The 26,546-nt window shown below is 46.5% G+C and overlaps 1 protein-coding gene across 2 annotated transcripts; it reads left to right on the forward strand.

The window, feature by feature from the left end:
• Positions 1-457: 457 nt before the first annotated feature.
• On the forward strand, positions 458-15,011 carry SLC25A31 (solute carrier family 25 member 31). 2 transcript variants are annotated; one of them, XM_045017243.1, is made up of 6 exons: positions 464-782; positions 6,365-6,492; positions 9,994-10,111; positions 11,074-11,228; positions 11,499-11,624; positions 14,647-15,009. In XM_045017243.1, exons 1-6 carry the CDS (start codon positions 566-568, stop codon positions 14,845-14,847), a joined length of 945 nt encoding a protein of 314 aa, XP_044873178.1. In that variant the 5' UTR covers positions 464-565; the 3' UTR covers positions 14,848-15,009. The 2 variants fall into 2 exon arrangements, with proteins under 2 accessions (XP_044873179.1, XP_044873178.1); XM_045017244.1 differs by lacking the exon at positions 11,074-11,228 and having other exon boundaries at positions 458-782; positions 11,557-11,624; positions 14,647-15,011.
• The last annotated feature ends 11,535 nt before the right edge of the window (positions 15,012-26,546 follow it).

Consider the following 26,546-nt stretch of genomic DNA (forward strand, 5'->3'; position numbering starts at 1 on the left):
AGTACTCCACAAAAACACTGCTGTAGTGTAAAGTCAAAGTCATTGATTTTCATGAGAATTGGATCAGGCAGTAAAACAGGAACACAAATTCAGGAGCAGAGATAAGGTTCTTTGGGTGCTGGATCTTTGTAAATCTCTGAGTTAACATGATGCCTGGCTCCTGCAGCTTCACATGAGAAGCATTGTGCTGTCCAGGGAACCCTTGATCATTGGTTGACACTTTCTCTGCTGGGCAGGAAAAGGTTTTCCCAGCACGACTTTGATCATTTCAGGAGCTCCCCAGCCCTGGTTCCTCAGTCCTTGTTGCCTAGCTCCAGCCTGCGGCCAACCCAACTCCAATTCCTCACATCCAGGCTCCAGGTCTCAGGCCCAGCCACCTAGCTCCAGCCCCTCTCCCTGGCTCCCTTTCCACCCCTAGGCCGCTGGCTGCAGTGTGGTTAGCTCATGTGACCTGCAGGGGCGGGTTCTGAGCAGTGGCAGTTGGCCTTGGCCTGCTGGGAGGAGCCTGCTGCCTGGAGCTCCTGCCCCATCCCAGCCAGTGCCATTGCCCTCTCCTCTCCGCGCCATGCAGGCCTCCGAGAACCAGCAGCTCTTCGACCCCATCTCCTTCGGGGCCGACCTGATGGCTGGGGGCATCGCGGCCGCCGTCTCCAAGACCACGGTTGCGCCCATCGAGCGGGTGAAGCTGCTGCTGCAGGTGCAGGCCTCATCCAAGCAGATCCGTGCTGACCAGCAGTACAAGGGCATGATAGACTGCTTCGTGCGCATCCCCCAGGAGCAGGGTACGGACCCCCGGCGCCCCCTGCCCCAGCTTCGTGCGCATCCCCCAGGAGCAGGGTACGGACCCCCGACGCCCCCTGCCCCCGCTTCGTGCGCATCCCCCAGGAGCAGGGTACGGACCCCCGACGCCCCCTGCCCCAGCTTCGTGCGCATCCCCCAGGAGCAGGGTACGGACCCCCGGCGCCCCCTGCCCCAGCTTCGTGCGCATCCCCCAGGAGCAGGGTATGGACCCCCGGCGCCCTCTTCCCCCCACTTCGTGCGCATCCCCCAGGAGCAGGGGATGGACCCCCGGCGCCCCCTGCCCCCGCTTCGTGCGCATCCCCCAGGAGCAGGGGATGGACCCCCGGCGCCCCCTGCCCCCCGCCCCCCGCTTCGTGCGCGTCCCCCAGGAGCAGGGGATGGACCCCCGGCGCCCCCTGCCCCAGCTTCGTGCGCATCCCCCAGGAGCAGGGTACGGACCCCCGATGCCCCCTGCCCCCGCTTCGTGCGCATCCCCCAGGAGCAGGGGATGGACCCCCGGCGCCCCCTGCCCCCCGCTTCGTGCGCGTCCCCCAGGAGCAGGGTATGGACCCCCGACGCCCCCTGCCCCCGCTTCGTGCGCATCCCCCAGGAGCAGGGTACGGACCCCCGGCGCCCCCTGCCCCCGCTTCGTGCGCATCCCCCAGGAGCAGGGTACGGACCCCCGATGCCCCCTGCCCCAGCTTCGTGCGCATCCCCCAGGAGCAGGGTATGGACCCCCGGCGCCCTCTGCCCCCCGCTTCGTGCGCATCCCCCAGGAGCAGGGTACGGACCCCCGGCGCCCCCTGCCCCCCGCTTCGTGCGCATCCCCCAGGAGCAGGGTACGGACCCCCGACGCCCCCTGCCCCAGCTTCGTGCGCATCCCCCAGGAGCAGGGTACGGACCCCCGGCGCCCTCTGCCCCCCGCTTCGTGCGCATCCCCCAGGAGCAGGGTACGGACCCCCGGCGCCCCCAGCCCCCCCATCGTGCGCATCCCCCAGGAGCAGGGTACGGACCCCCGGCGCCCCCTGCCCCCCGCTTCGTGCGCATCCCCCAGGAGCAGGGTACGGACCCCCGGCGCCCCCTGCCCCAGCTTCGTGCGCATCCCCCAGGAGCAGGGTACGGACCCCCGGCGCCCCCTGCCCCCGCTTCGTGCGCATCCCCCAGGAGCAGGGTACGGACCCCCGGCGCCCCCTGCCCCCGCTTCGTGCGCATCCCCCCGGAGCAGGGTACGGACCCCCGGCGCCCCCTGCCCCCGCTTCGTGCGCGTCCCCCAGGAGCAGGGGATGGCCCCCGGCGCCCCCTGCCCCCCGCTTCGTGCGCGTCCCCCAGGAGCAGGGGATGGACCCCCGGTGCCCCCTGCCCCCCGCCCCCCGCTTCGTGCGCGTCCCCCAGGAGCAGGGGATGGACCCCCGGCGCCCCCTGAGCCCCGCTTCGTGCGCGTCCCCCAGGAGCAGGGGATGGACCCCCGGCGCCCCCTGCCCCCCGCTTCGTGCGCGTCCCCCAGGAGCAGGGGATGGACCCCCGGCGCCCCCTGCCCCCCGCTTCGTGCGCGTCCCCCAGGAGCAGGGGATGGACCCCCGGCGCCCCCTACCCCCCGCTTCGTGCGCGTCCCCAAAGAGCAGGGGATGGACCCCCGGCGCCCCCTGCCCCCCGCTTCGTGCGCGTCCCCCAGGAGCAGGGGATGGACCCCCGGCGCCCCCTACCCCCCGCTTCGTGCGCATCCCCAAAGAGCAGGGGATGGACCCCCGGCGCCCCCTGCCCCCCGCTTCGTGCGCGTCCCCCAGGAGCAGGGGATGGACCCCCGGCAACCATTGTCCCCTGCTTCGTGCGCATCCTCAAAGAGTAGGGTATGGACCCCCGGCAACCCCTTCCCCCTGCTTCGTGCGCATCCCCAACAAGCAGGATATGGACCCCCAGCAACCTCTGCCCCCCCTGCTTCGTGCACATCCCCAATGAGCAGGGTATGTAACCACCCCCTCCTCATAACGCTCTACTTTGTGTGCATCTACATAGAGCACCACGTACGTTCCCCACACACAATTTTGTTCTATCCACACCCTCTTCCAGTTCTAGGGTTTCCAGGAGTCATGCATCTCGCATTACACTCCTGCATTTATCACTCATGTCATGCAATTATTTCTACTGGCATTTCATACATCCAGTATACACCTCTACCTTGATATAACGCTGCCATTGGGAGCCAAAAAATCTTACCGCGTTATAAGTGAAACCACGTTATATCAAACTTGCTTTGATCCGCCGGAGCGCGCAGCCCCACCTTCCCAGAGCACTGCTTTACTGCGTTATATCTGAATTCATGTTATATCGGGTCGCGTTATATCGAGGTAGAGGTGTAGTTGAAGATATTTGGCAGGGGTTCCCTGGTAGCTCAGCCTCCTGACACTAGATGATGATGTGATGCCTGGTGTGCAGGCTGCCTTCTCTTCCTCTGCTCCCTTAGAGGAGCAGGCAGCAGCCACAATACAAGGTCAGAAGAGAGCACTGACAGTCCTTCCCTGCTGCTCCAGAGTCCACCTCACCCACTTCACCACCAGTCCCCTCACTCCAAGCACCTCTTCACCAAACCCACCCACATCTTGTTGCTCCCCACACACTCTTCCTTTTCCAGCAGGCCTCAGTTCACCATGTCCTACTTTGACTTCTGTTTTTCTTGCTGGAATGAAGTTGAGGATTCCCTCACTGACTGTCCTTTTTCAATTGATTACTACTATTACATTTTTCTGAGGAAACACTGTTGTATACAAAATTATGTACATACGCTCAGCAATTTTAATTGAGTGTATTTTATAAATCAAAAAATAATAGAAAAATCAGAAGTGACACTTTGTTTAATCTACAGACACATCTTCACATGCTGTACTGGCAAAAGTGTGTGTTCACATATTTATGGGTTGCCCCTTCACCCAGAGACTCCCCCACAGATCCCTATGCCCAGCACCCCCTGCCCAGAGACGCCCCCTGCTGACCTCCCACCACAACTGCACAGCACCCTGCACACTATACCCCCTGCCCAGCTCCCCACCCACAGATCCCCTACTGTCCAGCACTCCCTTCACAGTCCCACCATCACAGCTGTCCAGCGCCCCATATTCCTGAGGGAATTCTGCATCAAATTCTGTGCATAATATTTTAAAATTCTGCAAATTTTTTTTTACAATAAATAAATGTGGAAGCTCCACCATGGCAGTGGGGAGCACAGGCCACTGAGGTGGGAGAATACCCTACAGCCTCTCCCACCCCCCTGCGGCAGTGAGGCTGAACCTGACCTGACACAGCACAAGGGCCGTGCCTGCCACAGAAACACACTTGGGCACTGTCCCTTTTGCGCCAGGCACACCAAATGTGGGCAGGGAGGCTCAGCCTGGCAGCAAGATCCAGAGGGACTTAGTGTTCGGGGATCCCGATGGGGGTAAGAGGGTTCTGTGTGGGGCAGTCTGAGTGCAGGCAGCTCAGTGGGGGATCTGGATGCACAGGGAGGTTCCAGGTGCAGGGGCAATGGGATTCTACAGGGGGGACCAAGTGAAAGTGGTTGGAGCTTGGGGGGAGGGGTAGTTGGCTGGGGCTCAGTGGGGAGGGTGTCTGAGGGGGCTTATCAGGGTGGTACAGATGCAGGGGCGATGGGGCTTGTCAGGGTGAGGGTTTGATGGGCCTGCTTAGCAGGGGAGCCCCAGCTGCTGCCAAGGGGATCCACATGCTGGGCCCCCACTTCCCCTATACCCTTCTCTTCCCCATCCCATCATAGGTGCTGACTTTTGGTTTTGCCATTGGGTGCCCCATCCCGCCTCTGCCCTCTCCCCCAGGGCTCTGGCCCCACTCCACCCCACCCCTTCCTGCCCCCACTTTGCCCCCTCTCCCTAAATCCCTTCCCCTGAGGGCCTCCCACTCACTCCTTTCTGCCCCCTCCTGCCTTAAGGTCGAGGTGTGTGTGTGTTTGGGGGGGCTCAGCTCCCACCAACTGGCAATTTTCAGCATATTTATGCACTTTTCATATTCTACTTATTGAATGTGTGTCTATCATTGGTATCTTAACATCATCATTAAAATAGTAATGAACTATATAGTTACATTATCATGAATTACAGTGTATTAAAATCATTACACTCAGATACAAGCTGTCTTCACTAACAGCCCAGTTTCCAGACATTACATTCACTGTGCTTCACACCTGCTTGGAGCCTCTTTGGGAGCTGTGGGCCACTGAAGGCAGTGGAAAGGTGGCAGCTGTGAGGGACAAGCAGTGGGGGGGTCTTTCCCCTCTCCCTGTCTCTTTCTCATTATTTTTAAGCCAATCTCATGAAGTTTTGGGGCCTGACTCATGATTTTTGAATGCTTGAAGCTGGCAATATGATGGCTTGTCCCATTCCACCCTAAAGTGTTCTGTGGAACTGCAACAGTCAGGAGTAATCCAGGTTATCAGCAAGACAATAATGACATTTAGTTCACAATTGGAAGGTTAGAAACTTAAAGTTACAGCTTAAATGCTGCAGAAATGGAGGATTATGTCCCTCCCTTACCAGAGACAGCTTCCCATTCATCAGCCTTAAGTAAGTCAGTTGATTTTGTGCCCACCAGTTAGGTAGCTAAAGTGCATATGTATATTCTTGCTATGGGATGGGCTCCACTAACAGCCTTCCCAGAAAAGATTTTGGTGTTACAGGAGTTTTGGTTAGGAAGCTCACCCAAAGTGATCCTGCTACCACAAAAACCCACCAGTAGGTTATTTACATGCCTTCTTATCTAGAAGGTTATTGCTGTTGTTATCATTATTTTATTTGTATTACAGTAGCTCCCAAAAGCCTCAGTGAATATTGTGGCTTCATTCTGCTGGACACTATCTTGATATTGGGGAGTCATTTTGGCAGTATTGCCCTGAGAAAACTAACAGCACTGGTTAGAGAAACTCATTGTACAAATGGACTCCATGCAAACTTCTCCACATATCAAATAGAATTCCATACATACAGATGGGATTTGCACCTTGATCGTGCTGTAAGTTGACACATTCGCCTGTCTCCTTAACAACTTAATTATATTGTCCAAAGGGATATTTTTTTAATGTATACAAGAATCTAATGATAAAAGGTCATTGTACATGCTGAGTTCCCACTATGTTTCATAAACATTTCATCATTTTATGTATAGAGAGCCTGAGCTCCTTCTGTAGTGATTAAAATACATGTGCAGCCACACTTAAATGAGATGAAGAACATGATCGCTATATATATCCCAGTGAAGAGTTAGGAGATTTTTTCACATACATTAAAAACATGTATCACAAACTTTATTTAAGAGGTAAGGAAGTTAGGAACCTTCACCATTTCTGAGAGTTACTGTCATTTCTCTTATGGTCTCAAGAGTTGAGATTTCTCATTGTTGGATACTAATACAGACATCTGTTGGTTAGTGTTAGAAAAAAATTCAGATTTCCAGTACCATAGGAATTTTTTTGGCCACTTTTACAACTCATCATAAACTAGAAACAACAGTAATGTAATATAAACTGTTCAGGGTAATATAATACAAACATTGTAAATGTAATTTAATAATCTGTTTTCTCCTACAGGATTTTTGAGCTTCTGGCGTGGCAATTTGGCAAATGTTATCCGATATTTTCCAACACAGGCTCTAAACTTTGCTTTTAAGGACAAATACAAACAGATTTTCATGTCTGGCGTGGATAAAGACAAACAGGTGAATGTGCTCTAGCAGATTTGATCACTTTAATAAGTAAACTTGTTTTGGTATGGGCTAGTGCGGGTTGAAAATTTTCCAATGGAGAATGCTGATTTGATTAAATCAAAATGTTTGACAAGAAATTATCCCTTTATCTATATCTGTCTTACATTATCTTTTTAGGATTTCTGTGGTGGGTTGCTGTAATTTCAAAAGAATGTGGTGTTCTCTGCTTCTCTTCCTGGAAGGTTTCAGAGTAGCAGCCGTTAGTCTGTATCCGCAAAACTATTTCCCCATGTTTATTTCCCCCCACTACTGTTCCTCACAACTTCTTGTCAACTGCTGCAAATGGTCCATTTTGATTACCACTACAAAATGTTTTTTTCTCTCCTGCTGGTAATAGCTCACCTTAACTGATCACTCTAGTTAGAGTGTGTATGGTAACACCCATTGTTTTATATATATAAACAATGGGTGTTACCATACACACTCTAACTAGAGTGATATATATATATAAGATATATATATCTTCCTACTGTATTTTCCACTGCATGCATCTGATGAAGTGAGCTGTAGCCCACGAAAGCTTATGCTCAAATACATTTGTTAGTCTCTAAGGTGCCACAAGTACTCCTGTTCTTCTTCCTGGAAGCTTTTTCTTCAGTGCCAGCAACAATTCCTGCTTCAGGCTTTCCTGTTGGTACTGACCCGAAAGAACCCTGACATTCACTATTCTCTGATTCGTCTCTTTGTATTGCATGCTAATTCTTAATCTGGTCCCTTTTGTTCAAAATAAATATATATTTAAGCAATTTCACTTTTCAAGTTCACCTTTTTACAATGGAAAAAATGGGCTATTCTTGGAATTGAATTCACAGTTCTTTAAATCTCTTTTCCTTCTCATAAAAATGTACCCAGCTGGGATGTATTTGCATGTTTTTGGGACACAAATTTTACAAATGTTCTATAAATGAAACAATGCTCAGGATTCAATTCTCTAAAAATTAGGACATTTTTAAACAATCAGTTTGTTCTTTTTTTGAAGCTCAGTCCATTGGGATGCCCTTGTATATATTTTGTGTTGTGGGAAAATCTAAAGAGGAATGAGGTTACAAGCTATAGTTCCCTTGCTAGCTAAAACCTGCTAAAATATGTATATATCAATTAAAAGCAATAAAAGAGGTTGTGGGAATTAAAGTGCTAGATCGTTTGCTGTAGCTCCATAGAAATCAATGGAATTAAGCCAATTTCACCGGCTGGGAATCTGACACAAAATGTTTTAATCTGTTCCCCTCCTGCTTGCTTTTTCCTTGCACCTCTTAAACACTCTGAGCCAAATCCATCATCGATGTAAGTCCATTGGCTTTGGTCCATGAGACATAGGGACTTTTTTTCTGTTGTAGTACCAACTGAACACCACTGGAGTTGGTGCACAGTTGTAACATCATCAAAAAGTCCCAACAGGCCAGCAGTAATGTGGGTTTGGAGAATCATTGACTAGAGCCATATTCTAATGTATTATAAAGTGTTTTTTGCTTGCTCTTGAGAATTACAAAAGCTCTTTATAATTTAAAAATAGAGTAGGGGAAGACCTGACAAATGTTTTGTAGTGAATCTTAGGACAGAAAGGGAATCTTGTCAAATAGATATGGATGAAATACTACTACACATACTCTCTGAGCCTTGCATGAACATTTATTATATGTTAATTTGTAACATTATCTGATTCTTTAGATAATTTTTAGGGCTGTCAAGCAATTAAAAAAATTAATCATGATTAATTGCGCAATTAAAAAAATTAATCACGATTAATCATGCTGTTAAACAACAATAGAATATGATTTATTTTAAATATTTTTGGATGTTTACTGCATTTTCAAATATATTAATTTCAATTGCAACACAAAATACAAAATGTACAGTGCTAACTTTATATTTATTTTTAATTATAAATATTTACCCTGTAAAAAACAAAAAATATATATTTTTCAGTTCACCTCATACAAGTACTGTACTGCAATCTCTTTCATGAAAGCTGAACTTACAAATGTACAATTATGTACAAAAAAAACTGCATTCAAAAATAAAACAATGTAAAACTATAGAGTCTACAAGTCCACTCAGTCCTACTTCTTGGTCAGCCAATCACTCAGACAAACAAGGTTGATTACAATTTGCAGAAGATAATGCTGCCTGTTTCTTGTTTACAATGTCACCCTGAAAGTGAGAGCAGGCATTCGCATGGCACTGTTGTAGCTGGGGTTGCAAGATTTGTATGTGCCAGATGTGCTGAAGATTCATATGTCCCTTCATGCTTCAACCACCATTCTAGAGGACATGCTTCCATGCTGATGATGGTTCTGTTTGTTAATGATCCAAAGCAGTACGGATTGACACATGTTCATTTTCATCATCTGAGTCAAATGCCACCAGCAGAAGATTCATTTTCTTTTTTGGTGGTTTGGGTTCCATAGTTTCCAAATCAGAGTGTTGCTCCTTTAAGACTTCTAAAAGCATGCTCCACACCTCATCCCTCTCACATTTTGAATGGCACTTCAGATTCTTAAACCTTGTGTCAAGTGCTGTAGCTATTTTTAGAAATCTCACATCAGTACCTTCTTTGCATTTGGTCAAATCTGCTGTGAAAGTGTTCTTAAATCAAACAACATGTGAGGGGTCATCATCCGAGACTGCTATAGGATGAAATATATGCAGAATGCAGGTAAAACAGAGAAGGAGACATACAATTCTCCCCCCAAGGAGTACAGTCACAAATTTAATTGATGCATTATTATTTTAATGAACCTCATCAGCATGGAAGCATGTCCTCTGGAATGGTGGCTGAAGCATGGAAGGGGCATATGAATGTTTAGCATATCTGGCATGTAAATACCTTGCAACACCGGCTGCAAAAAAAATGCCATGCAAATGCCTGTTTTCACTTTCAGGTGACATTGTAAATAAGCAGGCAGCAGTATCTCCTGTAATGTAAACAAACTTGTTTGTCTTAGCAATTGGCAGAATAAGAAGTAGGACTGAGTGGATTTCTAGGCTCTTAAGTTTTACACTGTTTTGTTTTTGAGTGCAGTTATGTAACCAAAAAAGATCTGCATTTGTAAGTTACACTTTCACGATAAAGAGATTGCACTTCAGAACTTGTAAAGGTGAATTGAAAAAATACTATTTCTTTTGTTTATCATTTTTATAGTGCATATATTTGTAATAAAAAATAATAATATAAAGTGAGCATTGTGCACTTTGTATTCTGTGTTGTAATTGAAATCAATATTGAAAATGTAGAAAAACATCCAAAAATATTTAATAAATTTCAATTGGTAGTCTATTGCTATAAGTGCGATTAATCACGATTAATTTTTTTGAGTTATTCGCATAAGTTAACTGCAATTAATTGACAGCCCTAATAATTTTCATTAATTCTTTAACCCGTAGGGGAGATCAGTATGATGGGGTTGTAATTCTATATTTTCATAACTGTATGCAGTAATTTTTGTATTTCAGTTCTGGAAATGGTTTTTTGCAAACCTAGCTTCTGGTGGAGCGGCTGGAGCAACATCTTTGTGTGTAGTATATCCACTAGACTTTGCACGAACTCGATTAGCTGCTGACATTGGGAAAGGTAGTGAAGTCTCTTAAATTACCCTTCTAATTTTTCCCTAGATGTGTTTCAGATTATTTATATATATCCGTATATTACAACCAAATCAATACTCAGCTATATGCATTAGAGTTCTTTGCGTTACTTAGAAAAATGCCCCAAACAGTTAAAAAGTCATAAAAATATATTTAAGGATAGTATGATCTTTATTAAAAATGAGAGAAAGAAAGTGTATGGAGAGGGAAATCTTTGGAGACAACTACAGAGCATAATTCTTACATTTCTTCATATATATAGCTTAATTGTTCACATTTACATTAAGCTACTCCACTAGATTTTGCCAGATATAAATGCCAACAATTGTAGGATCTTATTTTTAATTGTAATCATATGACTCTAATGGCATAGACTTCACAGGGCAACAGCCACCAGCAGGGAAAGGGCAAGAGGATTCAGAGTGGGCTGAATCCTAGGGTTAGCCTGAAAAGGGCCAACCTTGAATATTGAGTATTTGGCATGAAGCCCATTTAACACTGCACGGTACACAAGTCAGTGTCTGATTTTTTTGGAGCGGAGGGGTAGCCCTCTTCCCATTAAATTTAAAATGTAATAAAGTTGTTGCCTGCTGCTTTAAATCTATCCCTGGGTCTGTTTCATTCTCCTGTGTGCCCTGATCAAATATTGAATTTGTGGACGAAACAGTTAGAATCAGCTAACTTTAATTAATGATTGAGAAGTTTGGATACCTTTGAAGATATTATTGTGCCATTTTCTAGATAGTGATGAATATCGGCAGAGGAAGAGTACTTTTTCCTTCTCCTGTCAGCACTCTGTTCTTCTACTGTGTGTAAGAGAAATTTAATGGATTCTCCTGTAGAGCAATGTCTTTTGGCCCAAAATGATGCAAATTTTATTCTTTTAAAGCAGTGCTGACAAAGACACAAATATGCATGTTGTTTAATAGAAAACTTCTTTTATATTAGGTCTTGCTGAGCGACAGTTCAAAGGCCTGGGTGACTGTATTATTAAAATTGCAAGGTCAGACGGACTTGTTGGCCTGTACCAGGGGTTTAGTGTTTCAGTACAGGGAATCATTGTGTACCGAGCTTCCTATTTTGGATGTTATGACACCATTAAGGTAACTCTTGTGGATAAAAGCACATGCTTATCAGATATTTTAAGTATTCATCAGGAATTAATAAAAATGTTAATTTTTTCTTTGTCTTTAATTTTAAATACTCAAAAGTACATATTTTTTTAATTACAAAGGAAGTATAAAATTTCAAATAATCTTTCTCTGGTAATTACAAAAGAAAGCTAGGAAAATGACACTTTGCACCTCCTGATTTTGACATTAACTTTAGATGATCAGAAATGACAGGGTCATCTGTTGGCTTTCTCTTTATAGGGGCTATTGCCAAATCCAAAACAAACACCATTCATTTTGTCCTTTTTCATTGCCCAAGCTGTGACTACATTCTCTGGGATACTGTCTTATCCCTTTGACACTGTCAGAAGACGCATGATGATGCAGGTAAGCAATATATTTTGCTATTCTTTTTTTGAAAATCATGTTGGATTAAAAGAATCTGGTATGTCACTATTACATGACTTTATCACACTCTTCATCTGAGGTAAAAAATCTCTTATCAGCTGCAGTCAATGAGACAGCTCACAGAGAACTGAAGAAAAAGTTTGACTACTCCCTCTTACTGACCTAACATACCTGAGATGTAGTGATTGATTCCTTCAAAGTACTTGTGATTACCCAGGCAAAATATATTATAATTCGAGATAGTTTGATGCAGACCATGGTTAAAGTTTTTCTAGTAAACTTGGTTCTCTTTCCTCCTTGGAGCCCAGGTGTTTTAAAACATTGAAGTAAATTCTTAAGGATGCTTCAGAGAACAAATCCTCACTATCAGGAATTATCCTCAACCAAAAAGTAAAAACCTTAAATATGCTCCTGACAAAACAGGAATTCTTTCCCTAGATCTTTGGGGAAGCTTTGACCATCTGGTATTAGAACAGAAGATGGCAGTTCCAAAAAGGTTTCCGTAAATTTCATTTAAAGAGTACTTACTCTTTTCATAGCATCAAAGAAAACTTTTGATGCATCAAAAATCAATGGGAGTTAGGCACCTAACCTGCTTGGGCACTTCAGAACATCCCACTAATAACTTCTCTGCATCTCTGAAAATCTAGCCTTCAGTCACCAGAAATTCCTGAGGTGTGGAGTAGATAGCATCCCCTATCAATGCTAACCTCTCCCTTTTGGACTGTCACATGCAGGGGCGGCTCCAGGCCCCAGCACGCCAAGCGCGTGCTTGGGGCGGCATGCCGCGGGAGGCGCTCCACCTTTGGTGGCCTGCCTGCGGAGGGTCCGCTGGTCCCGCGGCTCCGGTGGACCTCCTGCAGGCGTGCCTGCAGAGGGTCTGCTGGTCCCGCGGCTTCAGTGGAGCCGCATGACCAGCGGACCCTCCACAGGCACGCCTGCGGGAGGTCCACCGGAGCCGCGGGATCGGCGACTGGCAGAGCGCCCCCCGCAGCATGCCGCCGTGCTTGGGGAGGCGAAATGTCTAGAGCCGCCCCTGGTCACATGCTTGCCATGTTTTCAGATCCTGCTTGTCATATAAGCTTATTATTTATGCTGTCTTTGCTAATATGTACTTGTACTTATTGAGGTTGTTCTCACCAAGAATGACAATTATTGGTTGTAATTCAGTAACTCCTACCATTAGGGCAAAAGGTAGGGGCCAAGTGGTTCTTAGTAGCTGTAGAAATATTCAAGATAATGTAGGTAGTTTAAAAAATGATGAGTATGATGGTAGGAATGGTAATTCCACCCACAAGGAAATGTGCACTGCCATAGAGGACCAGCAGAAGAATCATCCAGTGATTTTACTGACACAGAAGAAACAGAGATCAAGTAATGTAATTAGGAAGAATCTATGCACTTGCTGTGCATAAAACTATTGGACTAGAAGATATTCTACTTATGGTGTCCTTCGGTGGTGGTGGTGGTGGTGGTTGTTCTTTTTTTAGAAAAAGTTAATGTGGTTTTGCAGATACAGCTACAAGTACAGTTGCTGCTATGGATGATTTCTGTGATAGTGAAATTAACAACATGCATGCAGAATTTGATGCCAAGCATTTGATACAACACTTTCTGTTTCTCCAGCCAATAATAAATTTGGCTTTGAAGGCAACTTCCTGGAGTAACTAGGGGACAGTACTATTACTGCTTCCAATGCGAGTTAGTTCTTTTATTAAAAATTAGAAGAATTCTTACCTCAACAGCAATATCCTCCAACAACATCCTTTACATGTATTGCAGTAGATTCAGATCCTGTACAAATAGTTCAACAGTGTTTGCTACTCTATTGTACCTCCTGCTACATCTATTATATTGCAGCCAGTCCACAACTTATATTAACATTCCCATCAGATGGAGAAGCACAACATCTGCATGGTATGCTTTCTTGATCAGTAAACTTCTATGATTTTCTGTTATGATGACACTTAGGGAAGATACAAGGAGAGTTATGCATGTCACTACTTACAGGTGGACAAGCAGGCGGACAAATTTATGTGATCTCTCTCTGCTCAGAGGCTTTTTCCTTCAGCTGTAAGCACTTGTAACTAGCCCCAGTGAAGGTGGCACTGGGGCCTCTGGAAACCTTTAACAAGTCTTCCTTTATGCGTCACTTTCATATGTTACGGCCCTATATGAAGAGAAGCAAGCTGTACTGCATGACTCATGTTTAGATTACACTTTTCCAGATCTGTCCCTCTACAGGGTCTGTCCCTTAGGCCAGTAAATCCCTGTGGTTTTTCAGGGGATACTGAATCAGCTGTTTTCTGCCTCCACCACCCATGCCCTCACCCCATGAAACTCATGAGAGCCTGATCATATTGAATTTGTGTAGAGGGATTTTTGTAGGGTTGGAGAATGGGCATATATTGACTCAATCCTCCACCCTTTGACAGCCAGAGCCACAAGAGCAGGATTCCACTCCTCGTCATCTGCCCTGTGGTTCTGGGTTTTTGTGTAAGTCAGAACCTTAGCACTCTTTTAAAGGAATTTTGTGTAAATATATATACACTGAATGAACTCTGTTAATTGATAGAGAATTGAGATCTTCTTGCTATACAATAAATCAGTGGCACTAAAGGAGAAAAAAAAAGATGTGATGCAGAAGTTTTGATAGCATCAGAGTGGTTCAAGGCACCCTTAGGATAGGCGTGACCTCATTTAACTCCTAAGCTATCCACTTGCCTACTAAACCTGAAATGAAGCATCACAAGAAAGATTGCAGCCTTTCTAAATGTAGCTGTTGAGAACTAGCTAAATGAGCACTAAATCAAAGAAGTATTTAGTAATTCAAGTTCTCACATTTGACAGGATGCAAACTGAGGAAAAGGTGTTCCCAAACTATCATACTTAAATGTTCATTACTAGCAAGGGAAGAAAAAAACACATTTGCAGTGTGCTAAGCATATACATTTTCCTCACTGTATTGCATGAATGTTTTGTTTTTATTATTTGCATTCAGAGTGGAGAAGTTGAACGTCAATATAAAGGAACTATTGACTGCTTTTTCAAGATATACAAACAAGAGGGACTTAAAGCTTTCTTTCGGGGAGCCTTCTCCAATGTCCTTCGTGGAACTGGAGGTGCATTAGTGCTGGTGCTTTATGACAAAATTAAGGAACTTTTCAATTTGGATATTTCAAAGAGTTCATCATCTGACTAAAATAATGGATAAGAATCTATTTTGTCTGTATAACATATAATGATATAAGTCTCATCATTTGGATGACATGTTAGTAGTTCACTATTGTGCTGTTAATGCTGTAATAAAAACTGAAGAGTTATTTGTTTTCCCCCAAATCATTGTGCATATTGTGCTCTTTTGTTTAAAATACTGAACTTTCAATTTTTATAATGAGAAATAAAACATGCATGATACACAAAAAAGATAATCACCTATGAAATATAGATATTTCAGGATGCCCCTCTGTCATCAAAGAATAATTACTGCAATTAAATGTCAGAGGGGTAGCCATGTTAGTCTGGATCTGTAAAAGCAGCAAAGAGTCTTGTGGCACCTTATAGACTAACAGATGTTTTGGAGCAGGAGCTTTTGTGGGTGCAATTAAATGCTACGTTTAATGAGCTTTGTTGCCTCCCTGGTTCTGCTTGTAGGCCTCCAATGAAGGAAAGAATGCCAAGGGAGGAGTAGGTTTGCAACAGTGCTAATAGCTCTACATCTGATACTCTCCCATGTGTCAGAGCTGGCTGGCACAGCTCGCAAAGGGGGCACAGCTGTCTGGGATGGGTTGTGGCGAGACATACAGAAGATGTGTGTGTTAATTCTCCTGGGCAAACTACAGAATCTTTCTGTACAGCTTCTGAAAGAATTGAAATCTGCCCTTCCTTGGTGAAGGGCAGTGTTGCCCTTAAATCTGCCCTTCTCTTCTGGGTGAGTTTTTCCAGTGGTGCAGGGGAATGCAAATTATATCTGTGAGATGGTGAGGACGAATTGAGCCCATTAACTTTTAGAAAAACACCAGGAAAGGTTGGATCTCTTTTACTGTTTAATTTTTTTTAAATAATCTCTGATCTAGATCCAATTGCTGCTCAACTGAAGTTTCATGTAGGACTAATGAGAAGGGGGTTGATCTCATAGGTAATCTGACTGTGACTTCCACATGGAAATCTGAGCATAGAGCGGAGAGAAGCTTGCTGTAGAGAGCACCTCCTCCCTTGCTCCAGTCCCTCACACCCCAGAAATCCCTAAAGCTCCTGAGTAGGAGTCTCTGTGAAGGGCCAGGGAGGGAATGGGAAGTCTCCTCTTCCATGTGAAAAGGAGGAAGGAGGAAGTCCCACCCAGATGACCTCTCTGCATGTGAATCCTCAGAAGATGATCTGGGCAAAAGTGTTTATTTTGAACCTCATGAAAAGAATTTTGTCCATGTAGTTATTAGGCTTTCTTTAGCAGCAGCAAACAGCAGCATCAGACTACAACTGAGTCAATGCAAAATATGTTAATACAATATTATGATTTACAATTTGAATGCAAAGAAATCCAGAAATTGAAAGTTATAATTATTTCTTCAAGTGTAAAAGCAGCAAAGAGTCCTGTGGCACCTTATAGACTAACAGACGTATTGGAGCATGAGCTTTCGTGGGTGAATACCCACTTCGTCAGATGCATGCAGTATTCACCCACGAAAGCTCATGCTCCAATACGACGAAGTGGGTATTCACCCACAAAAGCTCCTGCTCCAAAACATCTGTTAGTCTATAAGGTGCCACATGACTCTTTGCTGCTTTTACAGATCCAGACTAACACGGCTACCCCTCTGATACTCTTCAAGTGTAACTCCCTCTTGCACATGGTTTTATTGTGTATGACTGTACATGGCATTATAATTAATGTCTGACTGTATGGCCTGGTGCCATAAAGCACTTCTGTGCATGCCTAACTTTAAGATGATGGATAATCCCATTGACTTCAGTTTGTCAATTGGAAATACTATAAGTCCTTTTATATTGCACCTTTCTGCCTCGGTAGGGATGAATCTCACCCATCTATAACACTGCATTAACAAGATCACTTTTTGCACTGAATTACACTTTTTCTTTAAAAGGAAAGGAAACATATGTAAAATTGTATCTGCTCCAGTAATAAGCTTTATGAATTTTTGTGGTTTTGAATGTACATGATACAGAATGTGACCAAAAGCAGGGATTTGTAGAGATAATATATTCAGAAAACTCCAGTTCCTTCTAAGTAAACTAGCACTATTCTACTTTCTGTGATAATTGCAGCAATGTCTTTGGGAAAACATGGTTGCCTCCCAGACAAATGTCGCCACAAGCATATCACTTTTCTACTGCACTTTGCCTCTATCTTTTCCTTTCAGAAACCTACGCACAGGTGAATCAGACAGAGTTGATTTGCTTTTGATGCAATATAGTTACATATGGCATGTTCCAAATACCATTGGAATTTTAAACAATAGAATATATGTACAATGATGCCATAGCTGTGAATTACAAGGTACAACCAGTTCTTCCCTGTGGAGCTGCAGGCAAAGAAAATTGATTCAGGGCTGATGAAATAAGAACTGTCATAGTAGTAAGACGAGAAACTGCTCATGTGAATGATTGGAAATGGCAAAATCAAATAAACCAGATTGTCATAATGATAATCTCACACAAAGCTGAGTTTCTGTTGAAATCCTGCTGTAGTAACATATTACATACACATGCAAAATATAAGAATGGTGGACCCCTCCTTAGTATGAAGGTTGCAAGGTAAAGGACTTTGCCAGAAGTCTTTACTAAGACTACAACCCAAGGTAAAGTCATTTCCTAAAATATATATTGAAGATGTTCATAGGTCATATGCAGACTCAGATCTCAGACTTCAAGAATCAAATCTTACAATCTGCTAAAATTTTGTATGGCTTTTCTCCTTTCTAAAAGAGAAAAGCAACAGTTTTAAGAAGTACTCTTTTTTTTATGCTGAAACTTGAAAATTTGTGGCATAGTCATCTATTTTATTTACTTATTTAGATGTACAAAAAAAGTAAAAAGGCACTTATCCAAGGCACTTCACGCTTTCAACACTAATTTAAAACAAAAGTCAAGCAACAAAGATAAATTCAGATGTCAGTCCTCACTATATGAGAAAGATAAACCAATCAAACATATCTGTTGGGAAAGAGTCAAGATGGTCTTTGTAAAGGGAAATCATGCCTCACCAATCTATTAGAATTCTCTGAGAGTGTCAACAAGCATGTGGACAAGGGTAATCCAGTGGCTGTAGTATATGAGCACTTTCAGAAAGCCTTGGATAAGGTCCCTCACCAAAGGCTCTTAAGCAAAGTAAGCAGTCATGGAATAAGAAGGAAGGTGCTTTCATGGATCAATTACTGGTTAAAAAATAGGAAACAAAGGGTAGGAATAAATGGTCATTTTTCACAGTGGACAGAAGTAAATGGTGGGATCCCCTCATGGATCTGTACTGAGACTTTTGCTATTCAGTATATTTGTCTGAACTTCTGACAACGTGGCAACCCTTCAGCACAACACCTTTCACAAAAGAACAATTTTATAGCTAGTGGGGTTGCAGCGGGGTAGTCACCGCACTCCGGCCCTGAAGAGGGCTGTGGCGGGGAAAAGCTAGGCTGATTGGGGGAAGCAGCCACAGCTGGGGCCATGCCCCAAATAGGCCACAGCTGGCCCTATAAGAGGGCTGAGGGCCAGAGACTAGGACACACATTCTTTCCCTAGCTTTCAGAGACAGAAGGACCTGGCTGCCTGGGAAGCTGAGGAGGGTACCTAGGGTGTAGCAGCGCTGGGGAAGGGCAGAGGGAGCTGGGGAGCTCCAGCTTAGCAAAGCCTCAGGCTGCAGGCCAAGCTAAGGGCCCACAAGAGGGTACTAGGGCTGCAGAGGGGCAGCCCAGATATAGGCAGAGGCCGCTGGTCCAACCTCCCTTGCCAATGATGGTTTATAGACTGCAGTCTGCCCCAGAAAGCAGAGGCTAGACAATGACTGAGAGGAGCCACTGAGGCAAGGTGGGGATAGGGGGTTGGGGGTTCCCTGGGGAGAGGAGACCCAGAGAGAGGGGGTACTGTAGTGGGCAGAATCCCTTAGAAAAGGGCACCGGGGTCTGGAAGGGACACGAGGGGCCAGCAGCATGTGAGCCGTCGGCCTGCAGAGGATGCTCTGGGCTGGAAAGAGCTAATTCACGAGATGAACAGCAGGAGGCCCTGCGCTGGTAAGTCTTCACCCTGCCACAAGTGGTGGAGAATGTGGGCACATGTGGTCCTCCCCTGATACAAGGGGCAGGGCAAGGACAGTGGGACTGTTGCCCAGATCTGAGAATGGAGGACTTGAAGGTGGAGAAAATGGTGGACTACTATTGGAGAGCCTGTGTGGCCCGTCTCGCTAAGCAGCAAGTGGAACTGCTTCAGCTGCTGTGGGGGAGGGCACATGGACCTCATCAAGGGACTGGAGGCCAGTGCGGGGGCCTAAAAACTGTTTTGCCTATGGGTGACCGGGCCACTACAAGAGGAAGTGTCCCTACTGGGATGGAGCAAGGAGGCCCCACCCAGAAAACACCCCCTGTGAGGGCAACAGGGGGGCTCGAACATGTTGGGCCTGTAAGGAGCCCGGGCACATAAGGAAAGAGTGCCCTTAGGGGACTTGCAGGGCTGAGGCTAGCCCTGAAGGAAGGGCTAAGCCTGCAACAAACTGTGGGAGGGCCATGGCAAAGGGAAGGCACAGGAGGTGCTTCCACTGCCACACCAAGGGGCATTTAAAAAGGCACTGCCCCCAGAGAAGGAGGGAGAGGCCGGAAGATCAGGCTGGGTCTGAAACTGCCCCGAAAGAGGGGGTGGTAAGGACCAAGGCTCCAGAAGGCAGAGGGTCTGAGGCAGAGGGGCCCCAGGTCAAAAGGGGAAGCCACGTGGGGGTGAGACAGGCCATGGGTGAGACCCAGACAGGAAGGGAAACCCTCGTGGGAGCTGAGCAGGTTACAGTGAGCACCCAAACCCTTCAGGAGGGAGGTTGGTTGCTCCTCACACTGGAGAACCTGTGGCAGGAAAGGGATGTCCTGCTGGCCCAGCTGAGGGAGAAACTGGGCAGGTAGAAATCCCCCCGGTGGGAGATCTTAAGGGGGAGGATGTGTAGCGGGGTGGTCACCCCGTTCCAGCCCTAAAGGGGTCAAAAACAGCCCTGCAGAGGGCTGTGGTGGGGGAAAAGCTAGGCTGATTGGGGGAAGCAGTCACAGATGGGGCCATGCCCCAATCAGGCCACAACTGGTCCTATAAGAGGGCTGAAGGCCAGAGACTAGGACACATTATCTCTCTCTCTTTCTTTCTTTCAGGGAGAGGAGGACCTGGCTGCCCGGGAAGCTGAGGAGGGTACCAAGGCTGGAGCAGGGCTGGGAAAGGGCAGAGGGAGCTGGGGATCTCCAGCCTAGCAAAGCTGCAGGCCAAGCTAAGGGCCCACAAGAGGGTATTAGGGCTGCAGAGGAGCCTCCCAGATATAGGCAGAGGCCGCTGGTCCAACCTCCCTTGCCAATGATGAGTGGTTTATAGACAGCAGTCTGCCCCAGAAAGCAGGGGCTAGACAATGACTGAGAGTAGCCACTGAGGCAAGGTGGGGATAAGGGGTTGGTGGTTCTCTGGGGAGGGGAGACCCAGAGAGAGGGGGTACTGCAGTGGGCAGAATCCCTGAACAAAGGGCACCAGGGTCCGGGAGGGACATGGAGTGCCAGCAGCAGGTGAGCCACCGGCCTGCAAAGGGTGCTCTGGGCTGGAAAGAGCTAATTCAACCAGAAGGAGGTGCTGTGCTGGTGAGTCTTTGCCCTGCCACAGGGATGATTGACTAAGCCAGCCCTGATTACAGAATGGGCCCCACCTGAGAGAAATTAGGTGATTCCAGGTTTAACTATTGAATGGGCCCAGTTGAGGAAGGGCTGGAGGAAAGAGAATGTAGGGAGTCAAAAGGTGCCTTCAGGGTCTCGAGTGAGCAGGGAGGCACCCTGAATAGCCAGGGAACAGATTGAGAGACCTAGAAGGGAAATAAAGAGGTGAGGAAGAAAATAGTGCAGGGAAAACTGCAATATGGGTAGAGGATTTGACTTAGCTGTGCAGTACAGACCCTGGGCTGTAACCCAGAACTGAGGTTGGGACTGGATTCCCCTACCAGCCCCAAGGAAGTAGTGTACAAGGGCAGCTGAGCCCAGTGAGGGGGGCTGAAGGCTGAATGTGATCTTGCTGAAGAAGAGCTGTGGAGAAGGTGGAAGCTTTTTATTTCTGTTAAGATAGCTTTGAACTCTAGCCCATTCCTTCCAGGGTCATCTATCCAAACTAAAGACTGTACCCTGGCTGGAGGGATAAGTTATCTGAAAGAAACCACCACAGCCCCAGAGTGACTGTTGACAAGGGCTGCTACCCATAAGGACACTGTGATGTCATGTCTGGCCATGAGGAAGTGCATAGTGGTGAGTATACCGTTACAATGTTTTTCCTTACATTACTTTAACTGCAGCATGTCTGAAACTAAATTTTTGAAGTTTTCCTTGTTCACGCTCTCTTTTCCTACACCTCATGGCAGGCACTGTATCTCAGCCCTAGTCTACATCCAGCTCCTTCTTCCTTCAAAGGCAGTCTCACTGATGATAGCACCTTTGGCAAACAGTAAATGAATGACTGTCCTTGGCCACTCTTATATTGCGTGAAAACATGTGCTGCCAGACTCCTATCTGCAGAAGAGATTCTTTCCGCAGCAAATTAACATGAAGTGGTTTACTTTGTCCATATTGGACACAAGGTTAAGGGAGTAGGGGAATCACTCGAGATTGCACTTGCTTTTGAGATCTTTACTTCCATATTCCACAATTACTTTGGAAGAAATGTCATACAAAATGAAATCAAAGATTTCTTACAACTTCTTTTTTGGATGGGATAAGTATTGCTGGTAAGTCATTGAACTAATTGTGCTGCTAAGATTTGAATTTACTTAGTTCCTGGCCTTGCCCAAATTGGGCTGTGTGTGTTTGTTTGTGTGGGTTTTTTTTGTTCTACATAGATTGTGCTTCCTTGGAACAATAAATTAAACTCTAAACTAGAAAAGGCACATTCCGTGCGTTAAGGGCTGGCTTCCTCTCTCCTTTACTTTCACTGAGCAGTACTTTTATTCCATGAGTTGTCCCCCTGATTTCCGTGGGAAACTTTACTAATAAGATACTAAAAGTGAGTGCTGTAGCAGAATTGATGCCTTGTTGTCACATTTTCAAGAGTGCAGTTCCCATTTGGGTGCTTTAGTGAAGTGGCCAGACTTTCAAAAGTGCTCCATACCTGCCAGCCCCTACCATTCTAGCCTTTTGAAAATCTGATGCTAAGTGTCTGTCAGTGCCCTAATTGTGTTCTTCAAAGGCAGAAGGAATGTGTGGGTAGAGTAGTTCTGAGACGTAGCTCAGGATAATAGAAAACTTGATGCTGCAATTCAGCTAATCAAAATGATTGTAGTCACTTGCTGAACTACATTTCCCAAGATTATTTCAACCTAAGATCAGAACTCTTCCTCTTTCCAGAGCTTGGCATTTATACCTGGAAAGTCTTGCTAGAGCGTCTTAAATAGCATAGTGGGGAGACCATCCAACCAGGTACACATGTATGTCTAAATGACTCAGTTTCATTAGCCCCGATTTAGCTACTCCCTCCAAAAACTGTGTAATTTAAATTTCCCTGTAATGATATGCTTTCTTGTACTCCTTTTTCACCAGCTCGCTACCTGTCTGAGGTCATGACCTGCATGGTTCAGGATTGCTTGTGCGTTTGTCACTCTCAAGATGCTAAGTATCAAGATGTTGGACAGCCAAAAAGTAGGAGTGGGATGGGGTGAAGCAGAACATATCCATGCAAACATCAGTTCATTTGTATACATGCATGTACCTATTCCATACACACACAGGAACCTGAGATCTCCTGACTCATTTGCTCACTGGCATAGCAAGCCGTGATTCCCCAAACAAGAAAATAAACCCAAATAAAGGATCACATCCCCCCCGGTCTAATTCACAAAATAGAAGACTAGGTAGGTAATTGTGCAGCTGGGGCTGTGTCCAACTGCTGCAGAGTATGTATCTACCCTAGCCATGAGTAAAACAACCATCACAGTAGTACTTTATATAGATGGCTAACACCATTATTTTAAAAAAAATTGTTCATTGGTGTATAGAAAATGAGCCCTATGGTATGTAGTGTATTTATGGAATGGGACACATTTTGAAGTTTGCCCCATTGTCCTCTATTGGGGGCAGGCCTTCAAGGATGTTCCAGCATTTTATTTCGTAAAATATATGGGCTTTTCCTGATCTCCATCAGAGGGATGCTCCACAGGCAAGGGCTCTCAGCTCCAGAGGGAAGTATAACTTAAGCAGTGAGTGTGGTGTTTTTTGTCCCCCCTCCCTCCTTATGTGCCCCCAAGCTCTGTCAGCCATATTCCTTGTGTGGATTGGTGTATTCTTGAAGGGTTGCACAGAGCCCCTGATCTAGCCAGGGCCGGCTTTAGGCACCACAGAACCCAATGTGAAGGAGCTGCCACCAAAGTCCCACCACTGTCTTCGGCGGCAGCTCAATCGCTGCCATGGAGGAAGGACTCTCCGCCGAAATGCCACCGAAGACAGTGGCAACAATTGAGCTGCTGCCGCCGACAATGCCTGGGCTTTGGCGGTAGCTCAATCTGCTGCCAGTGCCTCTGGCGGCATTTTAGCGGAGGGTCCTTCCTCCGCAGCAGTGATTGAACTGCCGCCAAAGACAGTGGCGGGACTTCAGCAGCAGCTCCTTCGGGACATTGCGGGACCCTATTAGGGGCGTGGGGCCTGATTCCAGGGAATCAGCTGAATCGCCTTAAAGCCAGATCTGAATCTAGCTCACATTATTGGGGCTTTATAGATTAGGGATAGGACCTCAAAGCAAATCCTGCACTGGGGAGACACTGCAGTGCATTGAACATGGTATAATAAGCTGTAGCCAAGGTGATGCTGTCAGGAGTTGTTCCAGCATGCTGGACCAGTTGAAGCTTCATCTAGACTGGGCTGAGTGAAGAAGTAGAGTGGAAGGTAAAGGCATGTATTTCTGCAGCCAGGGCTTCATCTGGGTTGGGCAGGGGAGTTGTTTCCCTCTTCTGTTGTTCATACCTGGAAGTATAAAACAAAACTTTCTTTACCGATTATTTTCCTCTCAACTTGTTGTAGGGAGTTAGGACAACTCACCTTGATGGTGTCCCTTCTTGGCATGCAAATATTTTATTTATAAAAGTAGATATTATTGTTACTGACCTTCTGGGAAGGACTAATGGACAGGCAGTAGATACTGAAGAGGTTCAGCCAATATTTCAAAGCCAGTAAATAAATTGCCTATCTGCTTTAGAAGTAGGTTTTAGTTTCCTGTTTGCATGCTAGCTAACAAATCTTTTAGGGCCAAACCTTGACATTTGCACAAAGTCTTATGCAAATCCAGAAACTACATGTAACTGACCAATTTGCCATGCAAAGAAATCTGCCTACAAATGTTGAGAAAGCCTTTAAGGAGGTCTGTTAAACATTTGGCCCTGAGAGTCATACAAGAAAGGTAGAAATGTAAAAGTTGTTCCACTTATTTGTAGCAGATTGCTTCTTTAATGTCCATGTCCAGCATATGTACATGTCTTTATGATGACAGTTAAAGGACTGGGTGAATCTGCTTTAAATGGCAAAATCTGTTGGAAAGAGGGATGGTGTCCCTAGCCTCTGTTTGCCCGAAGCTGGGAATGGGCGATGGGGTGGTTCATGTGGTGATTCCCTATTCTGTTCATTCCCTCTGAAGCAGCTGGCATTTGCCACTGTTGGAAGACAGGGTACTGGGCTAGATGGATCTTTGATCTGACCCAGAATGGCCATTCTTATGTCGAATAAGTTTCATAAAGATGTGTTCAGCTATTGAGGCTCTAATCGTCCCGGAAGAAATGTAACATTTTCATGGACTCTCATTGTACCAGTGCCCGACTCTGGCCGCAAGGGTTTCACTACATAGTTTACCTCCTTCAGCTGCTTGATGACCTTAAAGGGCCCATGCCAGGCAGCCTGTAGTTTGTTCTCATTCTCATGAGAAAGAACAATCACCTGGTCCCTGGTAGCTTAGGAGTGGGCACGTTCTGAGCGGTTGTACCAAAACTTTTGCTTCCCTTGGGCCCTGGCTAAATTCTCCTCAGTCAAGTCCATGAGCCCAGCAAGCTTTTCCCATAAAGTCGGTACATATTCCATCTCTGATTTTTTCCATTGGGGGAGGCCCCATTCAGCCACTTGCGGGTGTATTTCCCCCATCAGCATGACCAGTTCCAGATAGGTCATCCCCCTGGGTCTTCTGCACACTCTGGAACCTTTTCCTATACGCCTCAGGGGTCAGCTCAAACTTGCACAGCAGGGCTTGTTTGAACACTTCATAGTCCCCTGCTTCCATCTCATCCATCTGGTTGAACATCTCTATGGTCTTTGGGACTCAGTAAGGGGGTGAGATGCCAAAGCATGTCTGCAGGGTCAACCTGGTGCACATTGCAGGCCTTCTCAAAGGAAGCAAGGAAGGCATCTGTATCATCCCCTTCCTTAAACTGAGGCAGCACTTTGATATCAGAGTTCCCTGTGGGCTTAGCCACTCTGGGCCCAGGGTAGGGGTCTCTCTGCTTCTCAGCTCCACCATCACCAGTTCATGCTGCCTCTGTCTCTCACGGTCCTGCCGTTCCTTCTCACGGTCCTCCAACTCTTTCAGTTTCAGTCCCATTTCCAACTGAGTTCCCCATTTCTCAGCTCCACCAATGGGGAACTCAGTCAGGAAGATCCCCTGCTGATTGGGTAGGTGGATCCTGGGGCTGCCTGGCTGCTTTCAGCCCCTCTCACATTCCCAGTTGGGTCAGTGGCTTGGAGGAACCCTGGTGCTGCTTGACTGCTCTGGGCCTCTCTCATGGCCCCAGCTGGCTCAGGAACTGGCTCCTTAGAGCGATGATGCTCTTCCAACTGGGCAATCAGCTGTGCCTTGGTGAATTTTTCCAATGCACAGCTCTCTCTCTCTCTGCACAGCTCTACAATGTCCTTCTTAAGGAGATGGTTATAGGCCACCTCCATGCTGTTCCCAAGGGGTCCTGGACTCACAGGCCTGTGCACACTCAGCTCCCCACAATCCCTGGAAGGAACCCCTTCAGTGCAACAGCCCTTCTCGGGGGTCCACTCTCTTTTGGGGGTTAAGTCATAGGCTCCTCTGCCTCCTGGAATTGCACCTCTCAGAGCCTCCAGCATGCCCATCTCTCGCTAATCCCTCTTTGTTTTACTGCTCCCCTGTCACTTCAGGATGCTCTGTCCACGGGGTGCAGTTTGATCCCACCTTTACCACCAGTTGTCATGGAGTCACCGGGCGATGCTCTGAAACTACTCCATACGAAGCCAGTCAGGACTCTGGGGGAGCATGTCTCTTCTCTTTGAGTATACTGTCTCTAGGGCAAGAAGCTTACACAGCTTCAACCTTCCTGGGTCTGACCTGGGAGTATTCAGCATCCCCTTTTCACACTGCGTTTCCCACTGCAAGCCCCTACAGGTGGGGCTCCTGGGGAAGCCCTGCACCCCAACTCAACAGGCAATTTCAAACGTGCTGCTCCTGCCCCAAGTGCCCTTGCTGCCAATAGGAAGCTGTGGGGGCAGTGCCTGGGAGTAGCAGCGCGCGGAGGCCCCCTGGCATGGCCTGCCCTGCCTACGGGCCCCAGGTAAGCACTGCACCCCCCCTCCCAGAACCTACACCCCCACCCTGCACCCAAACTCCATCCCGGACCCTGCACCCCTCACCCTCTCCTGCACCCCCAACCCAATCTTAAATGGCATTCTTATTGGCATTCTCAGAATA

The sequence above is a fragment of the Mauremys mutica genome, chromosome 5 (assembly GCF_020497125.1).
Source record: "Mauremys mutica isolate MM-2020 ecotype Southern chromosome 5, ASM2049712v1, whole genome shotgun sequence".
Lineage (NCBI taxonomy): Eukaryota > Metazoa > Chordata > Testudines > Geoemydidae > Mauremys > Mauremys mutica.

Excerpts from the sequence above, each read along its gene's own strand:
- SLC25A31 (XM_045017243.1), top strand. The coding sequence starts at position 566 with ATGCAGGCCTCCGAGAACCAGCAGCTCTTCGACCCCATCTCCTTCGGG. Across the intron at positions 6,493-9,993 it reads GCGTGGATAAAGACAAACAG|TTCTGGAAATGGTTTTTTGC; the intron begins GTGAATGTGCTC and ends TTTGTATTTCAG. Across the intron at positions 10,112-11,073 it reads AGCTGCTGACATTGGGAAAG|GTCTTGCTGAGCGACAGTTC; the intron begins GTAGTGAAGTCT and ends CTTTTATATTAG.